This window comes from Rhipicephalus sanguineus, chromosome 4, assembly GCF_013339695.2.
Source record: "Rhipicephalus sanguineus isolate Rsan-2018 chromosome 4, BIME_Rsan_1.4, whole genome shotgun sequence".
NCBI classification, from domain to species: Eukaryota; Metazoa; Arthropoda; class Arachnida; order Ixodida; family Ixodidae; genus Rhipicephalus; species Rhipicephalus sanguineus.
In genome coordinates, this window is record NC_051179.1 from 44,862,451 (window position 1) to 44,875,395 (window position 12,945).

Below are 12,945 nucleotides of genomic sequence, written 5' to 3' on the forward strand. Positions count from 1 at the left end.
TATATACAAAGAGCGAGGCAGAGCAGGGGACGCTTTCCATGGCTTGGTCTAGACGGTCCTCTTTCAGACCGCTAGCAGCGTCGGAAGCGGCCGCTCATTGTCAAAGAGGGAATTACATGGGGAACAGAATGCCGGAGGGGAGCCATCACTTGTTTATTCCATCCTCTTTTGTCCCTGAAGTTTTTTTTTAACATTTTTTTTTATCTCACGAGGATAAAGGTCAGGAGAGACAGTTCGAAGCTACAAACAAACATCAATTTGCGGGGTACTCTATAGAAGGAACGAAACAAAGAAAAAAAGAAGGAAAGAAAGAAAGGAAGGCTGCAAGCTGCTGTAAAGCAATTATACCGAACAATCTTCGCGGATGGAAGGTTCCAGCGAATAAGCAGGAAACCAAAGAACAACCAGACGGCGGCCAATGAGGTAGCCCCGAGAGCAACGTTTAAATGTGTAATGTAAGACGTCGGCATTGTTGGGAAGCTATAGCCAGTTAATGCTTAAATGATTAAAACATTGTTAGAACCAGTATATAGAGCAATTGACAGATAATGTTATAGGCGTGGTGGTTTGAAATGCATCGTCGTTTATGTGCGTCAGGAAAGCTGCAGGCAAAACTAACTTTGATACGCAGGGTACCTTCAATTTCATGATTATAGGTCAACACGCTTCGGCCCAAATTTGGGGCTGTGTCGCATGTTCCGTTGGGAGGTATCCTAAGCATCCCTGGAAGTATTCATCTTGGACGAATATTAGCGCGACAAAATACGAGGACGAGAATAGAAAATACAGACTGCCTTTTCTATTCTCGTCTTCGTTTTTTGCTAATATTCGTTCAAGATGGAAGCACACCAACTCGCCCAATTGACAGTTCTGATACCTAGAAGTATTGTTGCCCGTAGACGCACCTCTCTTTTGACTTCGTCTTATTATTGCGATAGCAATTATATGGGCACTCGACGCGCATTTACGCCGAAGCCGTCGCCGTCATGTTTCGTATGAACTCTAAATCGATAACATAGCCCTGCGCGTCGTATCTGCGAGTGAAAGCCTGCGAATGCGGCCGGCGGGCGTGGCTCACGCAGAAATGAAGAGCACATCCCGGTGCGTTGCTCGGGCAGGAATTGCGAACTTCGATCAAGCGGGCATAGTCGCGCGCTATCTCGAGAGAGAATAGCAGACGGCTCATACATTTTTACGTGTTGTTCATTGCCGGATCTATTTCCCGCAGACGCCTGTATCGATGGTCTGGCTGAGACCAATAAGTGGTTATGCACTCTCGCATGAGCAATCTCAATAAAGAGTTCACGTCACCTCGCGTATACGGTACTTTCACGTCGGTGGGGGTGTTAGAGACAGCAGCTCTTGCTGCTTTCGCCTCCCGGCTAGAATGAACCGAGGCAACGCCAGTTTGCTGCACCGGATTCGTCTGAGAGTTGCATTCACTCGCCGCTATGCATACCTCATCCGCCGTGCGGCCAGCCCGAACTGTGAACGATGCCACGTACATGAAACAACAGCACATATATTTTGTGACTGCCCACTTTACGTGTCGCAACGTAATACACTTGCTTCAACGTATGCAGGAATAGGTGTGGCAACACTAAGCGAGACGGGTATTTTGTCAGCTATGTGCGACCATACAAAGTCACCAACTGCTATCAAGGCTGTGATAGATTTTCTCAAGAGCACAGAACTGGACACAAGACTATAGCGAAACCACTAAGTCACGTGGTTATTGTAATATTGTATATACGCATAACTCTTTCCTCTCCCCATCATCACCCCTCATCACTCCTTTTTTCCCCTTTCCCTTTTCCCCTGTGCAGAGTAGCAGGCTAGAGCGCACTAGCTCAGGCCGACCTCTCTGCCCTTCAAATAAATTCTCTCTCTCTCTCTCTCTCTACGTGTTGTTCGAAGGTTGCTTCGCTCGCAGTAGCGGCTGTGTTCCCTTACGCCAGCACTTTGCAGTGTTGCGCCAGATAGTATCCTGAAAGAGTTAGATGCTAGCCTTACTTCGGGTAACATTCCAAATTGTTGCTATCACATTGACTGCTTCGCCGTTGCCGTGAAACTGTGACCTTTCAATTTAGCTGCGGTTCTTATATTTTCAGCCATGTGAACATAGTGCGAGCGCTCTTCGTGTGTAAAATATGTTGACTCCTTGAGCGCAGCAAATGGGCTACCTGAAAAGCAATAACTTCAGCGATGTACTGGTCACCACGGAACGTAGTGATAAACGCTCTACAAGCAACATCCGCTAAGTCACTCTTAGGGCGGAACAAATACGAGACTTGAGAAGTAGTAAATTTAGTGACGTTTAATATATTTGTCGTTATGTAAACACCGTGTAAACGTTCTTCATGTGTAACGTCCGCCAAGCCACACTTTGGGCGCAGCAAATGAGAGATTTGAAAAGCAGCGCCTTTAGCGACGTTTCCTATAGTTGTCGCTATGTGATGATATAGTAAAGACTCTGCAAGTAACATTTGCCATGAGACCACTGGACCGCTGCAAATGCGGGACCTTAAAGGCAACGGAGATGTCCACCGTATAAGAATGACTCACTTTTCTACGCGCATATGATTGATGATTGCGTGTGCAGACCTTGTTTTTTATCTGTTTTTCTTTCTATATTTCTCCTCTGTCATCCGCGCCATCAATCTCCGATGTGACTCAAATGCTCTGAAATATCTCAAAGCCGCACGAAACACTTCCAACTCCGACCACACACACAAAAAAAAAAGCTACATGCGCAGCGATATAGCAGAGCCACAGGATTGAGTGTAACGAGTCGCTTTTCGCGCGTGTCGACGTTGCGCGATGATTTACTTTTTATCATTTATCGTACCGAGTGATTTCGTTTTAGCCGGTTTTATCTCGCCGAATCAGTTTCACGCTAAACGGTCGTTTGTTTCCGCCGCCTGCTGACGGTAGCCGAAGATGGGGTTTTTTTTTTTCTGACTTCGCAACCTTGGAGCCGAGCTCTGTTATGCCGCAGTCCCTCGTAATAAATAACAGGAAATGAATGGATGATTGTAGGTGTTCTGCGATAATAAATCTGGGTTTCAAAAACACGTTGCGACGGTAGCGGGGAAAACCAAGGCCTTAAAGTGAAGTCGGTTTTTTTCGCCTTAACAAGAAAGGATGAGTAGATTTTAGACGGATGATATTTAGAACATGTTGGCGACTGATGTAGTCGAGTTCGTTCAGTTCAAGTTCAGCGCTAGTCCTGTGTTCACTTTGTCCGTGTTTACCTTGCGCTGTTTTTAGCTATGCATAGGTACCAACTGGCTCGAATTCGCACGTTTTTAAGTTACATTAAGTTAACCTGTCTGTTTGTGTCTGCGGATAACCTGGGTCTGTTATGTTCTAACTGGCTTGCTGTGGAGAGGTTTAGGCTTATAACCCCTCGTCTACTCCACTTCCATAAGTTCCGCAGCGTAAAAAATGCTTATCTAAAAAAATGAACGAGTAAAGAAAAAGCGTATAACAAACTGAAACGAATGAGGAAAATAACATGGTAACGGACAGTTCGCTTACAAGAGTTCACGTTGCAGTACAACGTTCACAAGCATACATGTATGACCACGTTCTCCCCACTGTGTTCGTACTAACACATCACTTCGTATATAGCTACCCAGAGGTACTCATCACAAGCACTTATCTAGGCCAGGAGGATGTTCGCCTTTTGCTGAAGACGCTTTCCAGGCCGCGGACCAGGTAATTTCCTTCAGCATGTAGTAGGAGGCTGCAAAAAATGTTGATTAAATCCACCCCACCCTTATCACACCAGCGAGGCTCGGAGTATAGCCTTTGCCCGCTCCAACCTCGAGGATCAGCTAAGCCTGGTCGCGAGAGCCCAGGACGCGGAACGAGCTAAGACATCCTGGACTGAAGACGTTTCTCCTAAGCTATCGCCACCAGAAATACGACATTTAGCCCCCCCCCCCCCTATCTCTCTCTCTCTCTCTCTCTCTCTCTACCTTGCGTTCCGTAATCGCGGCCATTGCGATAGCACGCATTTCCTTACGCACCCCCCTTTCAATCGCTCGCAACAAAACCGTCATAACCGGGCTCAATTTTCTTTGTTTGTTTACTTACTTGTTAATTTACTTGAGAAAATCTGGCACGTGCCCACGATAATGAGATCGGCTGCAGCGAGCTGTAGAAACAACACGGAATGGCTCTTAACTTTCGCGCTATCATGAAAGTAGAGAAGGCCCGTATATGTAAAACGGCGAAAACAGATTAGCTACAAAGGGAACATCGCGATTCAAACAGGGCTGCGATGGAAATATAAAAAAAAATTGCATCTGAAATATAGCTGCGAAAACAAGGTGTTTAACACGTGTCTTGGTCCTGCTTGTGACGGGGCGCGCTATCGTGCGCTAACTCGCACTTTTATTCTTTTTGATCTTTAGATTTAGCAACACACGTCCAATCTGAATACTGGCGAAGATTGAGGTCGACGGAAGTAAAAAAAAAGAATTCACGTAGGCAAATATACCAGCATTTTACAAAGAATATATTTTGCTTAAGGATTTAAAATATGTAGATTCAAGCGAGCGGTTGTATGATCAACGTAGTCTAAGGTGCTCCGACACCGACACGTTGAAGACACGTTTCTTTGCTACGCGCGCAGGAGGATCGCCTTAAGGAGCAGGAATCCCAGCTAACCCAGCTGCAGAAGGACCTGGATGACCGCTGCGAAATTAGCGCCGACCTGGTGAGTAACCCACGCACTTCCTTTCTTCTACCTCGCCACAGAAATAAGATTTCTTAGGATATTAATTCCTCATGACTCTGGCTCACGTAATGTCTCTTAGATGAAACGCGGTTTTTAAATAAATTTTAAGTATGCTGTATATCCTGCTTCGATACCAGCAAACTTTATCAGCTTGTCACTGACGCAGCATATCTTTAGTTGCTTTTGCGTCCGACTTCTAATTACGCGTAATTCGAAGGTTGTGGGCTCAGATCCCACCGACAGAAAGCGTGGTTTTTCGTTCACTTTAATTAATTTCAATTTACGTCGTAATTGTACGGGTTCTGGGGCTGGTCGAGCGGTTATTAGCCACTTTTTCCCGATTCGCCCTCTGCAACTCTGGTTGGTTTTATGGAAAATAAAGCATACAATACAATACAATACAATACAATACAATACAATACAATACAATACAATACAATACAATACAATACAATACAATACAATACATTTCCTTGGCCTAATTGCCTGCTGGATTCATTCGGTGGTTGCGTCTACCTCTATAGTGTTACAAGTGTGCAATTCATTCACGAGGAAGCAACGTCCACGTTTCTTACGATAACAAAGCTCAATGACTACGGTTCAGTTACATGCCGCGGACGAACTTAAGACCTTTCGTTAACGTTACAAACAGCACTTCGCGCTCGCCTTCTCTTTTCCTTCTTTTCCTTTTTTTTTTTTTTTGCTGGTGTCGGCCCACTTCAGTTATTTAGTATGCCGATCCCGGCGCCACGTCGAGTGTGGCGTTCCTTCGAAAAGAACGAATCGGCGACTCAGAGCGTCGCCGACAACTGACGTGTTACAATAAAAGGCATCGACGTGACTTGTATAGACGAACAGGAAGTGGAGTTAAGTATGGTGAAGCAATCTTTTTAACGTGTCTTTCTCCTTTCTTTTCTTTTTTGTCTCGTAATTCATCCAGCAACACGCTGACCATAGCCGGAAACGTTGCTTCGTTTTTTTTAAAAAATTTTTCTCTCGTTCCGAAGAATCGAAGATTCTACCAGGAACAGTTTTGTCTTCTTTGGGGCAACCCGAAAAGTTCGCAGTCTCCCCTCGAGAGGTCGCTTCGAGAATTTCTGCGCACACCAATCTAACACACCAATCATACCTTTCTTCACGCAAGAAAAAAAAAAATAAAGGCGGCGCGGAGAATCGGGATGTGAAACTTCGCCATCGTTTCTTTTTCTTGGAGTTGCGGAGAAAGTAACTCCTCGAAATTCACCGCCGCTGCTTTTTATTCCGTTCTCCGCTTCCGCCATGGAAAGTGCGCGAGGTCATGAATCTTTCATGCCTTGACCGCTCTCTTAAAGTTAATATCACCGACGAACCGTTGACGGTCCGTATGTTTTCTTTCTCCTTCACCATAGACGGCCGCTAACTTGAACATTGACGATCCTAATCGACGCACCAAGAAGGTCTCTTTTGTACCGAACCGATCTATCTATGCGTGGTTCAAACTTTGCGTTTGGTGACGCTAGCTTAAAGGATATTAACTCTCTCATGCACAGAACTGCATTTTTGGCAACAAGCAGAGTTTCATGCAAAAAACAACGGTTAATTATTTTAGAGAAAATGATTTTCTCACAAGCAAAAAAAATTGGCATCTTTAGTTCAAAAGATATGAGGTGGTCACCTCAGCTGACCACCATGCAGTAAGGGTCTACCAGTCAGTTTCAGTGGAAGGTTGAAAAACGGTGCTTTTTTCCCTGCAGGAGCACGGGGACACTGTATGTACCACACATCCATCTCAATATTGAAGGCTCAGTGAAGTATTTCGCAAAACGTCTCCTCGAAGCACCAATGAAAAAATAATATATTACCAGCCTTCTAAGACCCTTCATGCACGGCGGTCACTCTAGGTGACCGCCAACTTCAGCGACGCAGTGCTCTGTGCTAAATGAGTACAGCTCTTAATTTATGGATTCCTTGGTATTAGCTACTTATACAGCGTGTTGTCCAAAGCTATCAACTTAATAAGAGCCGGACATACTTTCATTTCTTTAAAATATCTCGGGTCCATCTTGTAGCGCGCCTTGAATACGACGGCAGCCGGATGAAAACAGACGTAACCCGTAACACTGAAGCCCAAACGAATTGGCATCATCTCTGTCACTATGTTGAAAGCTTAAGAAACGTGTCGTATAAAATCTGACGCGAGGGGCTCGTGTGCTTCAAAAGAAAAAAAAATGACGAAAAGGTGGTTACCGTGGGTGACCATCGTGCCAGAAAGAGTTAAAGGGTCCTCGCAACACTTTTCCAAGTAGCCATGGAATAGCTTCACTAAAGAAGCCTATTTCCTCACGAATTGACCACCACCATAATTTTTAGAATCCGTCCACTACGAGCGGAGTTAACAAAATTTTCGCATGCTCTAATTGCTTTGTCTCTTCTCTCGTCCTGACGAAAGCGCTGGAAGCTAAGCAGGGAGGGGTGGCACGGGGACAGAAGGTACGTCACGCGCACCTCGTGACCTTGAGCACTTTTTGTTTTGTTTTTCTCTCCGCATTCGCAGCGTACTTTCAGTGCGATCGCGCACGAGGGCAAGTGACGGCCTCACGCGGCTGCCGCAGTAACTACCGAGCGCACCATGTTCAAGTCAGCCAACGGCGTGGAACTTGAGTCAGTGACGCAGTGATTTTGAGTCAATGGCATCATTTCTCGAGAGAAGAGGAAGCGATTTTTAGCTGACTGAGAATTTATTGTAAATCTCAGGCCGCGTTCTGCGCTGTAATGTACGGCTCGCAGGTTCTCGGAAGCCTAGACTACCAATCGGCAGCATTTTCTGACCATGCTGGAAAAGTGTTGCAGGACCCCTTTAAGGACACCTAAAGGACATTATGGGTAGCGATTCATGCTGCCGTGGGTATCATCCTTAGCTATATTGGCTGATAGAAGATGAAGAGAAACTAGTGCAAGCGCGGAGACCCTTCGAGGAAGTTTACGTTAGCATTGCTTCTCCATTATAGTTTCTGCGCACTCACGGGCTCACGGACCACCACATTTTCCCACCTCATAGCCATATAAAGCTTCGCTATAAAAGAAAGAAAAAAAAAAACCCAAGCTAAGTGAACTGGCAACGACAGCTTGAATGTAGGTATACGTCTGAATTGACAAAAATAAACGGACGGGAAAGAATACAAACGCCCAGCGACAAAGCAAACACATCGATCTTTTGCGCAATGTGTTCCCACTGAGAAGGAATCAAACGATCGCCTATCGAGAAGGCGCGAGAGCGTCAACGTTATCGTCCTTGCCACGTTTGTTGCAAACGTTCGGCGACAGAGTGAAAGCACCTCAGAGTGTGTCTGCGTGATGGTCGATAAGAAACGAAAATAAAGGGGGAAAAAACGAATCAATCGTAATAAGTCGCAACACTTCTGCATGCTGGCATCTTTCCCAGTTGAAACAACCATCGGTGGCGCTCGTTTCGCTGCTGTATAGTATATGGCGCGAACGGTTTTCCGTGTCACCGTCTTGGCGCTTCATCTTTTCTTTTTCATTTTTTTTACCGTCGTGTAGGAAACCCAACTGCGTAGCAAAACTTCCTCGTCTTTCGCAATGCGCTTTGGCACGTAGATGTTGACGACCGCGCAACTACGGCATCGATCGCCAGACGCATTCCTCCGCGGCAAAGTCGTACTTCTGGCATTCTTGTGCCCTTCCATACGAACGCCCGTTTCTGATAAGACACAGCCGTGGGGGCGGCAGTCGCTGTGGTTGCATGATGCAGCAGGCAGATGATAGATAGATAGATAGATAGATAGATAGATAGATAGATAGATAGATAGATAGATAGATAGATAGATAGATAGATAGATAGATAGATAGATAGATAGATAGATAGATAGATAGATAGATAGATAGATAGATAGATAGATAGATAGATAGATAGATAGATAGATAGATAGATAGATAGTGCAAATAGGGGTTACAGTGTCAGTTAGAATGAAGCGTTATTTTAAATACGAATGCATTTCTTAGTCGGGCTATGTAAGGCATCCGGCGTTGTCCGCGGCGCCCTCTCCCATAGCAACAGCGGCGGGCGCGCGCGCTTATCCTCGCCCCTAGCAACCGGAGCATGTGGTGCGAGATAGTGTAGGAGAGGGTAGGTGCAGTGCTTCGCCGCTCCTTCTCTCGCCGTTCGCTCTCTCTCCTCCCTGCGCCCCACTTTCCCGTCCGCTCGCGCCTCACTCTCGACCGTTCGCTGGCTGGGCGCCTCTCAAGAACATCCGGAAATGTGTGCTCGAGACGCCGCTGTGAAACGCCAACGCCGAGCCGAGGACGCTGGCGCCCCACTATCCCGTCCTCTCGCGCCTCACTCTCGACAGTTCGCTGGCTGGGCGCCTCTCAAGGCGATGGCAGAAGTTGGTGAAGGCGAATGTCTGACGGCAACGGTACCCAGCTCTCGGCGCAAGAAATGCATTCGCATTTCCTCACGATTCCCTTCGGGGAGGTGGGGCCATCTTTTAGTCAATCCCAGTTTTAGCCTAGACCATGTTGCGTAACCTCCGAAAGGGCTAAGAAATCATTACGCCAGGAGGACATAATTTCAAAATTATTTGCGGTTGAAGTGTCGAAAAAATCGATTTGACTCGCATATGAGTTTCTCTAGAATACTTCATATATTGCCGAAATATATATATATATATATATATATATATATATATATATATATATATATATATATATATATATATATATATATATATATATATGTATCCTTGGGCCTTTCTTTTTGTCAAAGGTCGAACGTTTTCTCCTTACATTTCACTATTTTCGTGTACGCTTATTGCTCGTATCGCTCTCTCCCGCTTTTTGTGTCTACCCCAGAAGCAACGCACTTCTCCACTTTCGAGGCTCGGCGATTCTTCTTCTGCAAATATCTTCTTATCCCGAGAAAGCGTTTCGAAATCCCTTCCTGCCCTGGAGGCGCACTATATCCTTTCCTTTCTCTTTATCTTCGTTCTTCATTTCCTGCCATCGTAGGTTCTTCCTTTCTTTATTTTAATTCTTTCTTTCCTTCATGATATTCTTGTTTCTATCTACTGTTAGTCTTTTTTTTGCAAGCTCTTCATTTTCGTCTTTTTTAAAGCTTCGTCCTTTCGTGTTACCCGTTGAACCTTCTTACCAACCACCAATTTCGTTCTGAGTACCTTCGTCACTGTTTTCCCATCTGTGTTTCGTTTTTTGTTCCTTCTTTTTTGCATCCCTTACTTTCTTACAACTTTCTGCCTTACCATTTTACCCCTCTTTCAGGCTGTCATCGTTATCAAATCCTTGCGATTTGTTCTACGTTCATTTTCTGATTGTTTCGTAGCACAAGGAGCAGGCTAGTGCGCACTAGCTCAGGCCGACCTCTCTGCCTTCATATAAATTCTCTCTCTCTCTCTCTCTCTATCTCACGGTCACGATATATATAAGCGCATAGAAAACTATCTGTACAGACTCTATCCGCAGTGTGACCGCACTGTGTGTACTTGACGATGCCCTTAGACTCTGCTCATTCCTTATACGCCGCATATTGTATATGTGCATAGTGCTTCTGATTATTTCTTGTTTTCTTATTCTTTTAGTCGTTGAAGTTTTTTCATGTTTTTATGTGTTTCTTCAATACTACTATCATGATGACTGAATAGCCGGCTCTAACGTAGCCTACCTTCTCATGTATTTTTGTTATTTTTTTTCATATATAACCTTTTGAGATGCCACCTATGAAGAACTGTCTGTAAATGCGTCAAATTGATACAACGGTATTTCAAGGCACTCGATATTCTATTCCAACAAAAATAATGCCATGATGCGTTCATTTATGTGTGTTATAGTAATTAATGCTAATTCAATTATAATTAAAATATCTATTTATTCCGAAGTCATTCATGCTCTGTCTATGCATTAAATGGATGAAATCTCAGGCTAGAAATATAGTGCAAATTCGTTTTTGTTTATCTCCATTTGGAACAAAGAAAAATTATACTTTTGACGTGGCTCAAGGGCAGGGGCACGTCGAACGACTCGTTGAAGAATGTAGTGCCTTCAGCAAACTGATCTTTTGAAACAGCAAACAGCAAAATGAAGTTAAATGAAGATAAATTTATTATGCAGGAGGCTCATTTCATCCTAATTTCAATGTATCTTGCTCTTTCTTGGCCCCTAGTCGTTGCAAATAGCAAAAACTAGTGGTGTACAAAATTGTGTACATAGCGTGCCAAAGGGATAAATAGAATGAAAACATTTCTTTCTTTTTCCCTCTAACCCTATCCTTCTATTTAATTGGCATCCCAACACGCTGGAAGTCTTCTTCGTCTCATTTGCTCCTGTTGAGATTACAGGACGTCTTTCACCGCGTCTCCGCGTTTTTCGACACTGGATATATCACAAACGCAGGCCGTCTCCATGTATTCCTTTTCACCTCCTCGTTTCTTACTCCATTTCTCTAAGGATTACAATTTTACTCCTTTTTTTTCTACCCCTATGTCGACACTACTCCCTTTGCCGTCTCCTTCTGTCTCTTTCTTCAATGCTATCCCACTACCCATTCATTGTTATATCTACAGGGTGTCCCAATAAAGTGTACACACCCTTTTATGACTGTAACGCTAATAATAATAATCAGGATACCGAAAAATTTCGAAATGCGAAGCAATGTGCGTAAGTGTAGAGAACAGCCATTTATCGAAGGTGTTCAAACTGTCGGCCATTGTCGTCCAGACACAGCTCGTTTTTGGAACTCCTTTTTCAGGAGCGGCTTGCCGAACAGATTTTATAGGCTATTGCTCAAATGTGTCGATGTCTTTATATTGTGGGGCTGCAGCATGATTGCGGTCTTGCGGAATTTTTCTTCTGGACATTCCGGACAGTTCCTTCTTCCTCGAACTTATCTCGCAAACGAGTAATTGTGAGTCGCTTTAGCGCATCTTGCCGAAACGTCATTCTGAATTGCTTTTGCTCTTCGCTTATTTGCCCTTCGGTAGAACTTCAAGTTGAATTCCCGTTGTTGAAACTATAGCGTCTCCTCAGCTATTTGTCTAAGCCGTCACATCAGAAAAAAAAGAAAATATTACAGAACGTATGGTAGTTATAAGCTAGCAAAATAGTGTACACATATTTTTTTTTTTACTCTGTCTATACGTTTGCTAAGGGTCATTTCTGTCTTCTGATTAAGTTCCTTTATTGTCCTTCCTGAATTTACATCTTTCCTATCGTTTTCCGTGCGTAGTTCCGTTGTTTTCTTTATTTCTTCGCCCCCTTTACTCTACGGTTTTTTTGGATCCCTAACACTTTTCTCCCACAGAAAGGTAGCAAACCGAAAACTCATCTGGATGATCGCCCTGCCTTTCCTCCTCCTCCTACTCCTCATCATCATATCTTCTTCTTCACCTACATCATCATCACCATCCTGTTCCTCTTCTTCCATTTCCTTCTCCTCCTCTACTGCCTTTTCTCTTCCTCTTCTCCCTCCTCTTCCATCTCCTTTTCTCCTGCTTCATCCTCTTCTTCTTCTTCTTTCCTTTTTTTCTGTCTTCTTTACTAAATCCGCAATATGTGAAGGGAAATGAAGGAAGGATATAAAAGCGGAACTTCAGAGTGAAGACGAATAGAGATGTGAAGTTGAAGGGTGGCCTCAACTTCAAGTCTTCGCGGCGACGCTGGCTAGCGAAGCGAGCGCCGCCGATCGCCTCTGCTGCTCCCGACGCCTGAGGCAACGTGACCCCGGCCGAGATTTAAAGTGACCGTATCGGGGAGCGCCTTACGGTTCCTGCCCGGGCTCCCATCCCCATCGCCGGCGGCGGCGGCGCCAAGGATGGAAGGCGGTCGCGAAGTATAGGGACACCAACACAACGCCGGAGCCAATTTGGAAGAACTGCGGAGGCGCGTCCTCCCGCGAGACTCGTCGTCTGTAGCCCCAGCCTCGCGTTTCTGCCTTCGTTCGATTACCCTTCTTTTAGCGAGCCGCGTACGCGAGAGTCGCGAAATTCGATTTCGCGCCGCGCGGTCTCTACAACTGCAGCTTTCTTTCTCCGTGCTCCCTTTTCTTGGAGGCGTCCTCAAATGTCATCCCAAATACCCCCTCTTTAGCTTTAAAGCCCGGTCAATCAGGAGATGTAGTAGATTGGGGCACGGAAATGTAAATTGCGGTGGGAACGATTTCTTGATTCTATTATTATTTGTGTTGCTAT

General features: G+C 44.9%; 1 protein-coding gene across 1 annotated transcript in view; it reads left to right on the forward strand.

The window, feature by feature from the left end:
- LOC119389878 (peripheral-type benzodiazepine receptor-associated protein 1-like) overlaps nt 1-12,945 on the forward strand; it is a 424,634-nt gene that overhangs the window by 250,527 nt on the left and 161,162 nt on the right. The window contains 1 exon segment of the mRNA XM_037657292.2: nt 4,643-4,726. Within this exon segment, the coding sequence (XP_037513220.2) occupies nt 4,643-4,726 (84 nt within the window).